Raw genomic sequence first — 19,132 nt, 5'->3', positions numbered from 1 at the left:
GCTATTGAGATAAGCGTTGCTAATAGCACGCTATCTCAGTGATAAAAATCCACGCTAGCCGGCGATAATTATCCTAGCGCTAAGTGCGCTTAGCGATAATTATCGCCGGTTGTTGTTGATATGCCCCTTATTTCATTATGCAGACAAATCTAAAAAGCTGCTTCTAAACATATTTTCATTTCGTTTCAACCCTTCAGTTATGACTGCAGCAACCCAGTGAATGGGCAGACGCTGAACCCTCTAAACCACAAAAAGGCCCCTGGAGGGTCCTCAGGAGGCGAAGGGGCTATCATCGCCGGTGGTGGCTCCATCATAGGACTGGGGTCTGATATGGGTGGAAGTTGCCGATTTCCAGCTAGTTTTTGTGGAATATGTTCGCTGAACCCAACTGTTTGTAGACTAAGGTAAGTTCTGAAAACTGCATTTGGATGGTCCATGTCGCTTGCGGTATTGCATTAAAACATGTTTTAATGCATGAAACAGAGTTCTACATTTGTCTGTGCATTCTTATTGTGTTCAGGCCCTTGATCAACCAATGTCCATTTGATAGAAATAGCATTTCGATTGGAACTTTTTATATATGCATATGTAGGCAGGGGCAGAAAACATTTATAGTTTGTCTTCATTCTTGCCAATATCACTCATTAATAGTTTAATTGGTGATAGTGATTCATCATTCTATTGTTATTCACCTGTTGATCTTTCTAATGACTTTGGCTGTTTTGATACAGAGAACGAAAGCCCATTCCTTGGCTATTGTAGCAGAGCACCAAGTGTACATGCATATGAATAGAAGTAATATAGTTGTGATATAAATAACGCTGATTAAGTGTGCACAGGTACAAATAGAAATTGGCTTCATGTGTCTGCATGGGAAAAGAAAGGTATTTAAGGATAGCGCCAAAGAGCGACTGAGGTCATCTAGTTGCTCTTGACTGGTACCTAGGTGCTAGTTATGGTTCACCGCGTTGGAGCATTGGTCAGATGCAGAAACCAGGTCCGACCCTATCAGAAGTTTTATCTTCCAAAATCTCTGAAATTCATGTCAAAATCCTCAATGGTGCACAACAGTGGGCTGTGGTCAAAGAGGGCGATGAGTTGTCGGATAGTCGCTGGATGAGGTCTCTGTAAGCAAATTGACTTTTGGTGGGAAAGCTCAGAAAAATTAGAATTTTGAACCCAGTGAAGGTCCTTCATTAGCTGGATAGTTTTAGCACCTTTACTCGTGGAAGGGTTCTACCTTCGGACTTAGTCATTTTTTTTAGCTTGGATTCTTCCAGTGGGGCAAGGCTGCAGGTTGTAGTCAAAAAGGGTTCTACAAGGCCAGATACACTCTCAGAAAATGTTATCTGCTTCTGCGGAAACGATCCAAACAGGAGCAACATTAATCTTTAGCACAACGGCAAAGTAGCTTAGTCAAATCAGCTCAGCAGGTTGGTCCCAGTCCTCCGGTGGTCTTTAAAACCCAATTTTTTTTAAGTCTCAGGTTCCATGAAAAGTTAAGGGAAGTACAGGCCCTTGCAGACAGCACCAGGAGTGAAAGACTCACATCAGCAGGGTCCAGGACAGGTCCAGTTCCAACTGGTCAGCTAGGTAATAGAAAAAAGCTGTCTGTAGCTTCTTGTGTCCCTGTAGCTTGAACAAGAGGTCAACCTTTTGACCCTTGGACTTCGTTTTACTGGTTACCAGAGGGGGGCAGGGCCAGTGTTTAAGGCTCTTCTCATGTCACAGACAGGAGGTCCAGTATTTCTTGTTCTTCCACAGGTCCAGAATGTGTTTTGAGGTGGGTTCTGTGAGTGCCACCTCTATTTCTGGCCATAGCTTTCGGGTGGGGAAAACTCCTGGCCACTCTCTAACTAATGGGGGAATACCTCCAAGTGATGACTTTACCCATATTTGTAGCATTTTGTGTGTGCTATACAAATACTCCCACAGTGCCCTTCTCTAACTAAAACCAAGATGGCAGAGGCCTCCCTCCCTTGTGCAGAACGCCTGTGCCACCCTAGAGGTGAGGTCAGGCAAATGAGCAGCCTCTCCACTATGGCCATTAAAACTGTTTCAATGGGGTAGCTCCTCTCCTGGTGGTATTGGTGCCTGGCTGACTAGAGGGACAAAGGAGAGGCAGACCCAAGTGTTAGCTACATCTACCTAGACAGGGTAGGCAAAGTTGAAGTTAATTAAGCCCTGGGACACAGCCCAGATGGGCTTCCTGCCAGAGGAACAGACCAGCTCCCCACACCGAGCCCTTCATCTCAGCTATAAGGGTAAGTTCACAATGTATCAAAGGGCTATTGAGCTCCTGGGTGACAGCAATAGCTTTCTAAAGTATATCTTCCTAAATATTTATTAGAAATAAATCCAAAATATTAAATTTAAAATGTGTTCCCAATGCTTTCTTAAGGAACAACCAATCCTGCTTCACTGAAAATAGATTTTTGGGCCTTTTCACTTTAAGGACATGTTTAACATGAAACTTTCAAATGTCCTACTTTTAAATATCATGTACCTTACGTTAAGAGCTGATTGGCCTATGTAGGGTGACTTACTAGTAGGTAAAAGGAAGATGTAGGCCTGTCAAAGGGGTTATTTTGACAGTTCGAATTGGCAGTTTTAAAACTGCACAGCCAGGTTACAGAGTGTAGGGCTACAGACCTGTTAGCATTGTCACTGGAGTGGCTGGCACAATGGGTGCTACAGCCCACTAGTGACATTTAACTTACAGGTCCTGGTTACACTTTGTACCACATATTAGGGGCTTATAGGTAGATTCAATATGACAATTATATTTATGCCAATTCCATCAGATTTAAAGGGGACCACAATGGTAGACTGCGGAGAGTTCTACAGCCAGCAAAAACAGTCACGGCAAATGTTTGGGGATTTACTATGCAAAAGAAGGTCATTTCCTTTATTGAGAATCTCAAATAGCTCTCTAAGAATGGGCACAATTACATTACTAGTGGCTTTAGTGCTATTCACTGTAGATATTCACAAAAGCCAGACCAGTATCAAATGAGTTCACAGACTGTACATGTTTGTGATGTCTCTAAATCTGTCCGTGGTCAGTAGTCACCCTGTTATAGGGAGATTAGAGTGTTGATTCCTCAAAAATGGGTATTTGTCATACATTCTCCAGCAATCAATATATGATATGATTATTCTAGAGTTAGCGCAGGAATCTTTCATGGGGCCTTCAGTATGTTACTTACTTTGTTGACTTAGTGTGGCTAATATAACATATTCTGAAATGCTGATTTTTACATCCATAAATACTGACCTGGTAAGAAGAGTCACTTTTCGAATGTATAGGTGTAGCCTATCACTCAGAACATTTACTAACTGCTGCATGCCATTGTAATATGGTGTACGTTGCACTTTGTGCTGCATTCCAGCAGACCTGACACTCTTTAGTGCATATTTCCAAGAGGTAGATGTGTACTTTGAAAAATTTTAGTAAGGTCGATTCTTCTCCCCAGAGATCTCAGCTCATTTGGATGTCTTTTGAAGCCATATATAAGTGGCGAAAATAATTTGTTAGTTTTGTAGAAGATGGCTAGTCCTCCTCTGGTTTGCGTTTCTGTACTGTGTTGCGATCTTGAAGCCAGTGGGGATAGCCGTAGTGATGTCGGAGGCCCAAGTTTAGAAGAGCCAAGGTTTGGTCATGAAAAACAATATAGGTGGAATTTGTGCAGAAGGTCCCATGCTTTGAAGGCATGTCTGACATAAAAGGTAAAAGGTAGGAGAGGAGGCAAGAAATGTTGAAAAATTGGGGCAAATGAGCAAAAAAAGGTCAATGGTCAAGGTCAAATAAAGCAGGAGCGATAGGTTAAAAGAGGCAAAAAGGCAAATGCTGGAAAGTAGTGCAATTATAACAGGGGAAGAGTGAATGGAAAAACAGGAACAAAGTCGCGAACGAGAGCAAGAGTGACTGCATAAGAGTGATATGAACGAAGAGGCAAAATGATAAGAACATGAGTGAGACGAAAAGGGCAGAAAGGCAAGAGTGAAAGGCCTCAGTGTAGCATCATAAGGAAGAGTGTCCAAAAGAGCAAGGCCTGAGGACTGGTGTTTGAACTGGTACTTTCTGATGACTCCAAGGGTCAGTTGGTTGACTTCCTGTATGAACTACATGCACACAACATGCTCCCAGAGGCCTACCTGCTACTGCCCTGCTGCCCAACATCAACTAGACCTACCTGAGCAGTGCTGCTGGCTGCTGCTGGAGTAAGTCATGATCCCCAGGTCCTGGACCAATGGCTGGCATCAGTATGAACTCCTCCTAAGGAAAAGGTGAAGTTACAGATGTTTTGGACTCCTCGTGACCCCAAAGTGACCTTTTCACTCTGAGAATCGACCGCCCATGATGACCCGTCAATGTAGAGCTTCATCGGGACCAGCTCTCCACGCTGACAGTGACTGCCCACTATGACTTCAATGCGAGACCTGCATTTCACGCCTGCAGTGACAGCCTGCGATGTTTGCCAACGGGAAGCTCCAGTGACAACCAGCTTCTCACACTACAGCAAAACAACCATCTGTGACGCTCAATCTGTTTCTGGTGCTGACAGCCTACTCCTCGCGGCCTCCGCCAATGTGAACAGCACCCTTCGTGCTGGACTTGAAAAGATAACTTCTACGGGACTAACCTGGTCCTTGTATGTGACCTGCTCTCGATCTCGGTGCGCCTGAACTTGTGAATGTCCCTGATCCAGCATGACCAGAAAATCGCTAGCAGTGTTTGGGCCTCTTGGCACTAATTCCACCAACATGACTGGCTGAAACTTGAAACCAGAAGGTTCCATTACGCCTGACTCCTACTGGCATCCAGAGATGGACAGTGCTCTGCAAAGGTCAACTGTTTTACCTGCAGCTAAGTGCAACAAGGTTGCATAAAGCAGAAGGACTCCTGAATCCAAGTAGGTCCATGTGATTACTGAGAGCTGGACTTTTCATGAGTCTTGGCTAGAGAAAGAGTTGATGCCTTCAAAATTGCCTTGTAAACTGGGGGCTGCAGCAGTGACCAAAAGGAACTTTCCCAGAAATGTTGAAAAAGTAGTATCACTTAGTAATTTTTCCATCGCTGAAGGATTTGCACAGGGAGCTTAGGCTTCTGCATGGAGGGAACATCTTCAGCGGGCGAACATATCAGAATTGTTTAGCTGGAAGTTTTTGCTGAGCTGAAAACAGCAACTGTAAATCATTAAGTTGTGGCATGTTATTGATTTGGTACAGTGCGCAAATGCCCAGATTGCTTTAGTTAAAGAGATATTCTAGGATAAAACCCGACTTGACTATGTTAAGCAGATCATTAGATCTTAATTGTACACAGTCTGTCTTTGTAATCATTTGTACTGGAGCTGTCAATTATAACTAAGCCTGTGTAAAATGCGCTTAATTTCTTTTGCCAAAATGTTGTCAAATTCTCGAAATGTAAGTAAAAATATGTACAATTATGCAAAATGCTAATCCAGAATTTTACGCTTTTTTTAGTGCAAAATGCATGAATGCTTTTTTAGGGTAATAAATAGCATATCACATGTGGCGTGGACAGGCACTCTTTTCGTTTGCTTTACTCCTGTGCTTCTGCAACAGAAGAAGATCCACGACATATTGGAAGGGCATACTTTCTGGCATGTTGTGCAGCACGTATAACAGGAAATGCATGCCATCTCAGACTGGAACCAACCATGAGTAAATTAGCTCTGGTCCTGCTCCAATAGGAGCAGTTTAGCCCAAACTGACAGGACAGTTCCCTCTGAACCGGAACAACCAGTCTTGGAATTTCAGAATCGTCTGTTCCCATTTGGAGCAGAGTCCCTATGGATACTGACTTGCATATTGTAGGCCTCAGCCTAGAGTGGGATAGTGGGTAATAAATGATGGGCTGGACTGTGTTTGTCTATTTGCAAGCTTTCCTCCCACCAGCATTGTATGTTTGACGTTATAACCTAACTGGCCGACAGTTTTCTCAGACATGGGTCCCTTGCTCGCTGTTCCATAGGATCCGAGCCATACCTCACTGATGGGGCATAACAACGCCAACTCGCTTTGGGGGTGCTTGCGTTCTCTTCTGGAGGCGTCCATGCCTGGCAGGGCGAAATGTGCTGTTACTATGAGGAGCATGGTCGGTACTGATTTTCATAATGCGGGCATCTGTCTAGAGTGACAAAGTGGGTGAAAATTGATGGGCCTGAATACTACTGGCTTAGAGGATTCGCAAGCATTCCTCCATTCAGCTTTTGTGAGCCTGTTTTGATTTCTGCCTATTTTCGTTACATAACATTTGAGATTATGTATGAGGAAAACGATTTCTATTTGAACCGTTTCAGGATTCTGCATTTCTATTTTAATATTCACATTTATTGATTGACTCCAGTGTTATTAAAAAGGGAGATAAAACTCCACTGCTTGGTAGTTTTGACTCCATGATAAAACTCCAGTTCCTTCAAAGCCCACTAAAGTTAGCTCAGTCCTTCGGAGAGCAGAGCGTCTTCAGGATTACTTCCTTGTAAACTGTCAGGAAGATGCCAGACAGAACATGCTTCCAACTCCTCACGGAGTTGAGATCACAGGTGTAATGTAACTAAGATTATGTCCAATAGAACAATAAACATTGCACCCCACCTCCCTTTAATGGATGTGAGGGGTGGGGGCAGGGGGCATTTTTTTATGTAACAACTGAAATTGTTTTTAAGTGGTACAACCTTGACATCGCCCTTTGATATTGGACTTGTCACTAAGATATTGGTCTTCTCATAAAACTGCACTGGAGTCTGTACCTTGAAGCCTTTACAGAGTGGGGTACTGGCATGTGGCATATAATGACGTGGCAACCATTTATTTTACTTCAAGTAGATTTCTAGTTATCAAGGTTTTCAAGTAGAAGGGGAACAACCTTTACAACGCAACTTTTACAACGCACTACCTTTACAACGCATTTTTTACAACGCATAATCCATTACAACGCATGACATTACAACGCATGACACTACAACGCATTTTTAAAAACTACCTTTACAACGCATTCCATTACAACGCATACTACCATTACAACGCATACCATTACAACGCATAATATTACACTACACTATCCAACACTTACCCTACTGTTGCACCCCCTGGAGTTAGAATAGTAATTTTTACCCCTATACTATCCAACACTTACCCTACTGTTGCACCCCCTGGAGTTAGAATAGTAATTTGTACCCCTATACTATCCAATACTTACCCTACTGTTGCACCCCCTGGAGTTAGAATAGTAATTTTTACCCCTATACTATCCAACACTTACCCTACTGTTGCACCCCCTGGAGTTAGAATAGTAATTTTTACCCCTATACTATCCAACACTTACCCTACTGTTGCACCCCCTGGAGTTAGAATAGTAATTTTTACCCCTATACTATCCAACACTTACCCTACTGTTGCACCCCCTGGAGTTAGAATAGTATTTTTTACCCCTATACTATCCAACACTTACCCTACTGTTGCACCCCCTGGAGTTAGAATAGTAATTTTTACCCCTATACTATCCAACACTTACCCTACTGTTGCACCCCCTGGAGTTAGAATAGTAATTTTTACCCCTATACTATCCAACACTTACCCTACTGTTGTACCCCCTCGAGTTAGAATAGTAATTTTTTCCCCTATACTATCCAACACTTACCCTACTGTTGCACCCCCTGGAGTTAGAATAGTAATTTTTACCCCTATACTATCCAACACTTACCCTACTGTTGCACCCCCTGGAGTTAGAATAGTAATTTTTACCCCTATACTATCCAACACTTACCCTACTGTTGCACCCCCTGGAGTTAGAATAGTAATTTTTACCCCTATACTATCCAACACTTACCCTACTGTTGCACCCCCTGGAGTTAGAATAGTAATTTTTACCCCTATACTATCCAACACTTACCCTACTGTTGCACCCCCTGGAGTTAGAAAAGTAACTTTTACCCCTATACTATCTAATACTTACCTTAAATGCAATTTAATATTATGCGTTGTAATGGTATGCGTTGTAAAGGTAGTATGCGTTGTAATGGAAATGCGTTGTAAAGGTAGTTTTTAAAAATGCGTTGTAGTGTCATGCGTTGTAATGTCATGCGTTGTAATGGATTATGCGTTGTAAAAAATGCGTTGTAAGTGCATGCGTGGTAAAAGTGTGCGTTGTAACGACATACATCCAAGTAGAAAAACAACCTCCATGTCCCTCATTACATTTGTGAGTCCCCTTACATGACAGTCGATTTCCTTTCCTTGCTATACATATTTTTTTTAAATGTAAGATGATCACAATAAAAGTTTGACAGTATCAATCAAAAATTAAGTTGTTTATCCATTTAATTACCTTTTTTTTCTTTTTATTTTTAGTGTCTCCGGTATGAGTAGTCCAATAGATGGACAACCTGCAGGTATATTGTTTAATATTTGCCACTCACTTCAATATAAATTAAATACACTATGTGTGTTGCCAAATACTTTTGAACATTCTTCAGACTGTTTTAAATTTAACTTGACTACAAAGTGCATTAATAATTACCTGACATTCAAAACCATCCATATCACTCTCATAGCCCTTAATGCTAAACACTGCTTGATGTTTCTCAACTGTCTAAAGGGAAATGCACAAACAACTGTGAGGTTTTGCTCCTATTGTGATTACCAGGCTGTGTGCTCTTCCCCAACAGCCCTAACATTGCCTATTGGCTGGATTAAATCTCTGACAATTTCCAGGGTGGAAAAGTGTCAGATTGGAGTTGAGAATGGCCACAAATTGGCTTGTGGGTGTTCTGGACCCTAATGTTGCTGCATGTACAGTAATTTTTTAGATTCCCCTCACTTTGGTATTCTACCGTTACTATCTAGAATAGATGAGGAATCTATGCTTAACACATACTCTGTAGGATTTTCGGAGGCTATTCAATTCAGGTGATAAAAATTTACTTTTTACTCTTTCCCCCATGAATCTTGTTTGTGCATTGACTACATACTAGTTGATGCCCCATACCTGCAATCTGCTACAGACCTAAAGATCGAACGCACACTCATGTCTGACCACGCATGTGTCACTTTGTACAGTAGATAGAAATCAAAAATTCATTCAACAGTTTATTTATGAAAATAGAAATTCATTGCTCCTCGCCCATTATCTTAAGAGACTTAAATGCAGCACTAGAGGACTTATACATAAGCTAATGGGTATGAAAAACACAGAAAAAATGAAAAAGATAAATGAATTGGAGAAAGAAATTAAATCCCTAGAAATACTACACTGGCAGAGAAAAAAAAGCTTACACACTTTGTAGGCAAGCACAGTAAACAAAGAAGATGTGACACCTAAATAGAGAGGTGAAAGCCTTAGCATCCTACCTGGTATTTAGAAAAGAAGAGTCTATAATTTCAAATATTAAAGATTCACAGGAAGTGCTTGTGCTTTAGACTCAAAACATGGCAGAATTGGCTTATACACAATTAGCATATTTAATAGATAGATAGATAATTTTTATTGTACAATTAATTAAATAATAAAATTAATTAAAATCATTGCAATCTTGCTTGATTAGGTACAAAATAAAGTGCACAATTTCCAATGTTAGAGATAAAATGTGGCAAAGAGACATCCTATTATTTTAGAATTTTAGACTTCACATTGTCAGCAATAAAAACATGAAGGATTAAGACAGTTGATAGTGGGTTGAGCATTATGATTCTATAGGTTTATCGGAAGTCAGAATGGCTTTTACAGGGGTAAATAATTCCATAAAACGTGCCACCAGCTGTGCTGAGTCACCCATCAGACATTCTACGATGGCGTCCTTACATGTTCGAATATTTAAAATACGCCAAATGGGGTGGAGCCAATAAGTACTCAAGGTGCGTAGTGACTTACAGATACACAATATGTGAATTAATGATTCCTCTTCTCCCCCATAAGCTCGCCACTGTGTAACTATCATTTCTTTATAACCTTGGCCATACTTATATGCCAATAGAGGGATCAAGCCAAACCAAAGCCTCATTAGTTGACACTTCATTATTGGCTTTAGGGGGGAGGACAGGTTGAGTGGTATGCCCCTGCTGTTATATAATTTTAGTGCCCAGCTTTTTCAGCCTTGTTGTCTCATTGGCCGCTGACATTATTTTTGCTTGTTTTGTTAAACGTTTTGCTGCTGCTGGTATGGGTATAAGGGTGGACCATATTTCAGGTGCTTCCGGTATTTCATCAGAGTGAGTAAAAATGTTATGCCAAGCTAACCCAGGTTTATTTATCATTAGCCAGATATACTTCTTTAATGAATTGTCCCATGCTTGTTTGGCTTTTAGGCAGTATGCTATGAATCTAGCTGTGAGTATCCAATGTTTGAGATGTCAAGTTGAATTCCTTGTGAATTTGCGCGTGGGAAGTTGAGGTTGGTAAGAAAAAAAATTTTGAAAGCTGGCAGACTGGGACGGTAGAGATTTTGCCCCCCTTGCCTGAATTAGAGGAGTAAGATCGGGTGAACACATGGCTTTCCTTGTTCTGCAGAATGCCCCCTCCAATGATTGTGCCAAGCCTTGCATCGCTGTAATATGGGTGGACAGCCTTCCTTTATGATTGATCCATACTACAAGGTACTTATAAGCTTTGACTGTCTCAATGGGTTTGCGATCAACTTGCCATAAGCCTCTTCTCTTCGTTTGTATGTAGAATATCATCTCCTTTGTTTTTGTCATATTTATTTTCAGTTTATTTGCTTTACAGTATAATGACAATGCAATTAAGAGCAGCTGCAGACGGATCGGTGTTTGATCAAACAATATGGTATTGTCTGCATTTTGCAGCGACTGGATTTTAGTTCCAGCGAGTTTGGGAGGGAAGGGTTGGGCATCAGCCAAAAATCTGGTAAACCCGCAAAATACATGTTGAAAAGCTTTGGGGCCAGTATGCATCCTTGCTTTAGTCCTTTGTTGTTTTATCTTTTTTTTGTCATGGACCAGTCAGAAGTCACTCTGATCTTGACCCATGTTTCAGAGTATAGAGCTACCAGAGCATTAAATAGTGAATTATCAATGCCCATATTTAATTTACTTGTAAGTCCCTAGTACAGTGGCACTACCTATGCCCAGGGCCTATAAATTAAATGCTATTAGTGGGCCTGCAGCACTAATTGTGCCACCATCTTACGATGCCCTTTAAACATATCTGAGGTCTGCCATTGAAGCCTGCATGTGCAGTTTTAAGTGCCATTTCCATCTGGCAAAATAAACCTTTTGCCAGGCCCAAACCTTTCTTTTCAATACTACCTTTGGGTAGGTCCTGGATAGCCCAGAGGGCAGAGTGCAATGAATTTAGAAAGTTGGAAATATATGTTTTAGTTTTCCATGTCCTAGTAGTGAAAAATTCTTACACTTGTTTTTTACTTCTGCAAAACCTACCTCTCCCATTGGATAACATCGGAGTTACGTTATTCCATTCAATAATTGATTATTTCCAAATGCGGGCAGTTACCCTGTTAATGTTTGGTTTCTTTGGAATTGTAATCAATCAAGCAATCAGCATTTTTAGAGCATGGAACTGTCACCCCTGGGGGTATCTGGGCATTGGGTGCGAGGTCTCTGTTGAAAAGTCAAGTCTTAAGGAAACAGTGGGAAGGGGAAGAAACAAGCAGAAGAAGGCAGAAAACCAAGCAAGAAGAAAAGGGGAGACAGAGGGCAGAAAATTGAGCAGAAAGAGCGAAACAGAGGGCAGAAAAATGAGCATAGCTGGCAAAACCGAGCAGAAGAGGGCTAAACAGAGAGAAGAAGGATCAGAAAAGGCAAAAACAGAGGACAGAAAAATTAGCAGCAAAAAGTAAAAAGGTGGGCAGAAAAACAGGCAGAAAAGGCAAAACAGAGCAAGAAATGAGCAGACGATGGCCAAACAGAGGGCAACAGGTAGACAGGCAGCAGAGGGTGGAGAATTACAGGTGAGCTGGACAGGAGAACTGTTGCACAGGGAACTTCTTAAAGAAATATCCTGTCTCATGTTGAAGTTGGATTTTATATTGCAGTATTGAAAATGACACTTTTAGGAATTTGACATTTTCCTGCCTTAGCCATGAGTGCCTGAAGCCTGTCTCTGGGGCACATGACGTCGTGTAGATGACAGTTGAGCTTTATGTACTCCTCCCAGACAGCCACAAACAATGGGGAGCTTAGGTGTGCCTGAATGGGCCATTACTGGCAGGATGGGAAGGACAAACTGGGAACAGCCTTACTTACATGTGAATAGGCTGTGCACTTCCTCCACACTAAGAGCTGCATTCTCCCTGTAGTTAGTCTCGAGTCAGGATAGGAAAGGCAGGATGGCTGTGGAATTCTAAGGGGAAACTTTAGAAGCTTCTCCCACTTCAAAGGAAGGCTCAGATTGGGCCGCAGACACAAGCTCTTCATAACACTACTGGACATGTAGATACTCTGCCAGGAAGAAGGACTGCTGTGCTGCTGAAAATACTAGCACCCTGCTGGACTGCTGCTCCGAAGGTCTGCTGACTGCTGTCATGACCTGCTGCTCTTTTGTCTAGGTGAGAAGGAATGGACATCTGTCGAATGCAGGATCCCAAAGTGACTCCAAGGGCTGGTTAGCTGGCCTCCTGACTAGAGCCTCAGGGACTGAAGGCACCAACAATTTTCAACTCAGCACATATATTGTGCCATCAGTCCTACCCTGCCAGGCAGTGCTACCTGAGTCCTTGACCCTTGAAAGTGGGCCTAAAGGTGTTCTGCCAGACCATCTGTGGACCCAGCAGAACTGATGCATCTCCTTTGCTGTGCGGTGCAAACCCAGGCAGAACAGATGCATTGCCTCTTCTGCAATGGTTCTCCCAACGCAAACACTCTGCATCTAACTTGCAGTCCACATCGGAATCGAAGATTTGCCGTGCATCGCAAATTTCATGTCGACAGCAGCTTTGCATCGCAGCCTTGCAGCTCTTCTGAACCAATGCATCGCCTCTACTGCACACTGCTTTCTCGATGCCAGACTGTGCACCACAGCACTTGTTGGTGGCATCCTTGACAATAATGCAGGACCTAACATTGCAATTGCGCAGCTCCATGGGACCAACTCATCTCGGTGGTGTGATACTTCTTTCACATTGGACCTTGCAATGCTCTGCAACCAGGACTTAAGTTACTCTTGTGCAGCTGGCCTAACTGGGTCCCTGTAGCCAGCCTGCCTCCATCGCCGTAGGCCTGAATGTGTGACTTTTTCCGGGTCCGGCGTGACCGGATTTCCACAGTTGGAGCTTTGTGCCTTTTGGTGCTATATTTACTGAAATCTATAGTGTTGGTCTTAATTTTATTTTTTTCTTAATTGGTGTGGATTTTTTCTTTTGTGGTATTTTCACTTTATTAACATTTGAAGTGCTGCATAAATACTTTACACAATCTAGCACATGCATCAAAAATGCCATTTGCGATTCCTTATTACCGAAAAATAAGGATTCGCTAATAAGGAATCGCAAAAGCCTATGCATGTAGAAATAGCTTACAAAATAGCGATTTCTAAATATTTCTTAATTCCGAGTCGCAAATTGCGAGTCGCAATTAAGGAATACCTCCCCATTCATTCCTATGGGCCTAGAGGCCTATAGGAATGAATGGGAGGACGTTCTCAATTTGCGATTCTCAATTAGAGAATCGCAAATTCAGAATGCAATTTCAAGGGTGCAAGGGTGTCAAAGCGGCACCCTGTTGCACCCCTGAAATCGATCTGTGTACAAATGTTGCACACACACATGTCCAAAGGACATGTGTGTGTGTAACCTACCACTTTGAAAAATGCACTTTCGTGCATTTTTCAAAGTTTTTGCACATTACCATGAAGTTCATCTTCATGGTAATTTGTGCCCCCTATCAGCGAAATCGCTAATTATTTTACTTTAAAGCATTGCATTTAAGGAATCTGAATTTGCGATTCCTTTAATGTAATCACAATTTGAGAACTCGCAATTAATTGCGAATTCTCAAATTGTGAGTGCCTTGACCCTTCATGCATCGCAAATGCCCTTTATGCGGGCGCAAACAGACGATTTTTGCGAATCGCACCGTTTGCGCTCGCAAAGATGGTTGATACATGTGCCCCAATGTCTCTAACTAAAGCCTGGCTGTTCTGTGCGATGCTACTAGAGGATTGAGCATGAGCACAGGCTAATTTGGGGTTTGCTTGTGCCTCACTCAAACAAGGATTGTGGATGCTGCGTGAGTAGGGTTTCACCCCCTTCAAACAGAAAACTATTTCTCACAGTAGGAATAAAGGTAGCTAAAATTTTCTAGGATGTAATCAAATACGTTATTTACTGATGGTCATCCTGAAAAGATTAAAAACAATAAATACTGAAGTAGTACTATAATGGACATCTGAGGCAAAATGTGGAGGAAAAGCACGCAAATGAAGCCTGTTTCAAAGACTGTAGCTTCAAGACCTCCGGAGGAATGGGAGAAACCACCCCAGCCTATCCAGCCAAGGCACGACCTCGCTGGGTTAAGAAATCAAGTTTCTCCAGCTCGGACCTTCTCTACAGCAGCAAATCTGATTCAGTTAACCCTCTACAAGAAGGTATCTGGCCTCAAGGAATTCAGTGTTAGATACATTGTCCCACTGAAGAATTCCAAACTTCAACAGAGTGACTAAGTTGCTAGGAAAAAATATTGACTGGGCGAAGGTGCCAAATTATCGTCCAGCTAGAAGTCTTCAGTGGGCAACAAGTTCTCCCGCACAAAGATTTTCAATCAATTGATCAACCTGGATTTGTATAGCGTGGGTAATCACTCACAACTGTTTTATTTCTTGAATAAAGACAGCTTTAGCTGGCTTTCCAGCCTCATTTTTCCAAAACAATCATACACAAAATACATACATACATAGGGGCTCGCAAATAACGCTCTTTCACTATTGGTCTTTTGACATGTCACTCAAATTATGCTCCCTCTCACCCCAGCAGAAGGTATAGATCAACAGACAAGCCCACTCCAGCCATTAGATGCTTTTACCTTTAGGAATTGCATTTTTGCCTTGCACATGTACACATACACCTAAAAAGTGTTCCCCAAAAATACAAATTATTAGATATTTGCACTTCCCAATGACTGATAATCCCTATGTATAGTAGGGTTACATCAACTATTTTCATAATTCTCAAGACATTTATTGCAAATTTAAATGTTCATTCCTCACTATAAACCAGCTTTGGTATATTGTGTCCTACATAAAATTAGCACAATTCATTAGAATAACTAGAGTGTATATTCAAATTTAGGTTGCCCCCCTTCCCCAAGGTTGGTGATTGACATTTCAACCACTTGAGGGAGCCCACTAGTAACTACTTCTACAACTATATTTCCTCTCTTGGAGTGGTGTACCAGCACTGTCTCAACTGGAGAAAATTAGGAGAGGACAATTTATATACAGTGAAATCAAGAGGAACAAAGGAGGGGAGACCACAGCGTAGGGGTGAGGTGAAGAGAGTCAATTTTTATAATTCTGTAAGTAGTTGAGAGGCACTACAGTACATTTATTTTACAATGACCATAACACACAAGGTGGGCACTGAGCGTGCTAGTGAGAGGTGGACGGCGCAGTGACACACGCGTGCAAAAAACAGCGTGAACGGCGAGATAGGATAAGATTTCAAGTAGTCAAAAAACAATGCAAGTTATGTACAAAATTATTCAGGTAATGGAATTGACCACAAGAGCGCCTGAGTTCTAGGCTGTGTAGTCAACGGCGTTTCAACCTGGATGATTTCAGGTCATCATCAGGACAATAGGTCATAAAATTGAAGGTAGTTCTCTAGTAGAAAGCAGTTGGTAGGGCGTCATAGGTGGTACTAGATCTGTAATTTGTAGAAGGCGCTGTGTTAATCCGGTACAAAGTCCGATGGAACGCGTTGGCGGAGGGCCAATAGCGTTTAAGCGTATTGGGTGCGTTTGTCCAAAAGAGCCCGGGAGCTGGGCGCGTGTGGAGGAGGAAGGGGGTAGTTGATTTGAAACAACGCATCCCAGGAGAAGAGAATAATTCCATCAGCTTGAGGAGAATAAATCTGTCAATGATGCGAGGGTGAGTGAAGCATCATAGAGGTTAGAGGTTTGGGTCCTCTCATGCTGATGGATTTATTCTCCTCAAGCTGATGGAATTATTCTCCTCTCCTGGGACGCGTGGTTGCAAATCAACTACCCCCTTCCTCCTCCCCCCCACGCGCCCAGCTCCCGGGCCCTTTTGGGCAAACTCCCCAAGATATTGCAGTCAGCTCTTTTCATATATGCCACACCCTACACAAATTCCTACAAAAACTCAAACTCCCATAAACCTTCAACCTTTAAGCTTACATCATTTACTGCCTTTTTTCAGAGGAACTTCATCTCCATCTCATCCTCAATCCCACCCTGAAAAAATGTTGGAGAGTTGCTCCAGATCACACCCAGATTTGCTGTGCTTGCAAAGGATGGGCTTTCTGCATGGGGGATTTGTTTTTCAGTGGTGGGAAAACATGTGTATGTGCACAGGAGGCTCCATTGTACCTATGTGGAATTCAACCAAATGTAGAATATGGAAAAGGACCTTGTGCATGTCACATGACATTCGCAGTAATACGCCTGGAAAGCTGCACCATGTGAAGCTTTCCAGGCATACTACTGCAAATATTGGTGAATATAAAAAAGTAGTAAATCTGCACCTGCACCTAGGTGCACTCTTATGGGTACAAATTTACTAATTATTTTGTGAATAAGCCCTAAAGTATTTTGCAGTAGCCCCTGCAGAAAAGGAGTTGAACTAACTTGACATGTTGAACCCTCAATGGTAAATAGTGGTGAATGTCCTGGGTTTATTCAAATAAGGCTCAAAGGTGTGCCGTCAGTGTCAGGAAGAGGCAGGGCTTTGCCACCCCTCTTATTTTCATTAACTGCCAAGATTTTTGAGGTCGGAGAGCCCGTTTTACCGCACCAGTACTTTCCCTGGCTGGGGACTGCATCCCCCTGCAATGTTTGCGCCTGGAGGTGCACAAAGACACCCCACACTTTCTTCTCTCTTCTAGGGATCACTTGCATCTGGACAGAGGTATTGTTTTAGAGTGACAACTGTCTGTGTATAAGTGACTGTTAAACACCGCACCCAGGGCCATAGCGTATGTAGCAACCCCTTGCTTATTCCTTTCTGCATGACATTGTTATATAATGGGAAAATATAAGTGTAGTGCGGTGGGCTCGAAGGCCGCCACGAAAAAAAGGGCGAAGAAATGCAAAAAGGCTGCAAGCCCCAGTGAAGGGGGTAGGTAGGAAGGGGTGTTGGACTGAAATGATATTCTATTGACAGAGTGTGAGGGCCTCCTTGATTCCAACAGCGCATCAACTCCAACACTTGGTGCGCAGCCCCAGGGTAGGTCTGCTGACAACATCTGCCAAGGCCGCATTCCATCATTATTTAATAAAGCAAAAGGAAAGAAACCACCTGCGTTTGTCACAAAACCTAGCCATGCAGTGTCTAACAATGAGGTAATAGAGGTAGCAGAGGTGCAAGAGCCAATAGATGAACTCTCAGTCTTTGCCTGTAGCAATAGTTTTGCCCCCCTCATGGACAACAATGAGGTAAGGATGTGCCAATAGGGGGTGCTATGACAGAGCTTACACATAGGGGGGGATCTACTTTTCCTGGTCAAGCTGAGTATGCTAGTAAGGAAGAAGCCCACACCAAAGGACGTTTAACCATGCACAATAGTTCTACCCTCAGAGACCTGTGCTTGCAAAAACCGTTTTCAGGGCAGATATCTAATTTAGTGGAAGAAATTAGAATGCTTAAGGCAGCCATAGGCAGCCTATCTGAATCCTTTAGTAGAGTACTTAATGAAGTCCAATCTCTCAAAAAAGCTTTATGCTCCAAGCCCATTAATCCAGCGAAGGGTAAGGTGGGCTCATCAGCAATGGGCCCTACATTAGGTCAATTGCAGGGGGCTAAAACTGACATTGGAGGCAGTACTCCAAGCAATGGAAGAGCTAAGGGGGGCCAACAAGTATCTGAGCTCCAAGGTGGGGAATTTCACAACGTAGGTTCCCTTTATCACCTCCCAATTACAAACTATACACAGAACCCCAAAGCGAGTTCTTATTTTCCACAGGTGACAAACAATGACAATTCCCTTGGGTGGAAGGAGACAATACACTTGATTAATGTACCTAGGCTCCCGCCTGAGATAAGTAGAGAAGTTGAGGGAACCCTAGTTAATAAAGCTATCCATTAGATTCGACAATTGAGAGGGTGTCGATCCATAATAAGGGAGGACATAGTAAGGGCAAAAAGATACTCAACACCAGGATCCGTTACAGATACCATTGCCCTTACACTAACACACCATGACCTAGTAGAAAACTTGGTAGCCTTTGATCTTCAGACCAATTATCTTTTTAACACTGCAATTCGGTTTAAATTCAATCGTCCAGATAAGACCAGTTGCCCAACTTTCATACTTTCTAACGATCCCAAACCTCTGGGTTCTTACCAAGTGAGACTGATTGAAGGTGTCCTCCGCCCTCTGCTATCAGTTCACAAGCCTCTACACCTACTGATAAAAATTAGTCTAATACATCTTGCCCCAATGGTACACTCCAAATGCCAACAAGCTTCCCTAATAGTACCAGGTGTACATTGGATGACGGCTCAGGTCCTTTAATTGTTATGGTCGGCCAGAAGCCTGATACCAACATAATGCCACGTATTCATTGATTATGATCCTGGAACATTGCTGGCCTGTGGCACAGGGGTCAGGTTCCTGATTGGAATACCTTTATAGAGGAATTTGATATCTGTGTTTTCCAGAAAAAATGGTCCATAGAGCCTATATACCATCCTGGATACCTCAACTTTTATATTCTGGCAACCAAGGGAGCAAGAGGCCGGCCGAGGGGGGGACTCACACAGTGGGTTAGACAGGACATTGGCTTTAGAGTTCTGGCCCTCTCGACAGCCAGCAACGACATTTTCGCAATTAGGCTTTGTGTCTGATCAATTAGGTCCCATAGATCTATACAATGTCTACGCAAGAATCCTTAGGGGAGGGCAGAAATCTGATACTATTCTTGCATTAGGTGATCTCTTAGAAATTCCCTCAGG

General features: G+C 42.6%; 1 protein-coding gene across 1 annotated transcript in view; it reads left to right on the top strand.

Moving 5' to 3' along the window:
- LOC146835060 (vitamin D3 hydroxylase-associated protein-like) overlaps positions 1 to 19,132 on the top strand; it is an 824,670-nt gene that overhangs the window by 462,124 nt on the left and 343,414 nt on the right. The window contains exons 5-6 of the mRNA XM_085599957.1: positions 198 to 404; positions 8,380 to 8,420. Of these exons, the coding sequence (XP_085456083.1) occupies positions 198 to 404; positions 8,380 to 8,420 (248 nt within the window). The remainder of the gene's footprint in view (positions 1 to 197; positions 405 to 8,379; positions 8,421 to 19,132) is intronic.

This window comes from Triturus cristatus, chromosome 4_2 (assembly GCF_964204655.1).
Source record: "Triturus cristatus chromosome 4_2, aTriCri1.1, whole genome shotgun sequence".
Classification (NCBI taxonomy): Eukaryota; Metazoa; Chordata; class Amphibia; order Caudata; family Salamandridae; genus Triturus; species Triturus cristatus.
This window is presented reverse-complemented; position numbering and strand designations above follow the sequence as displayed.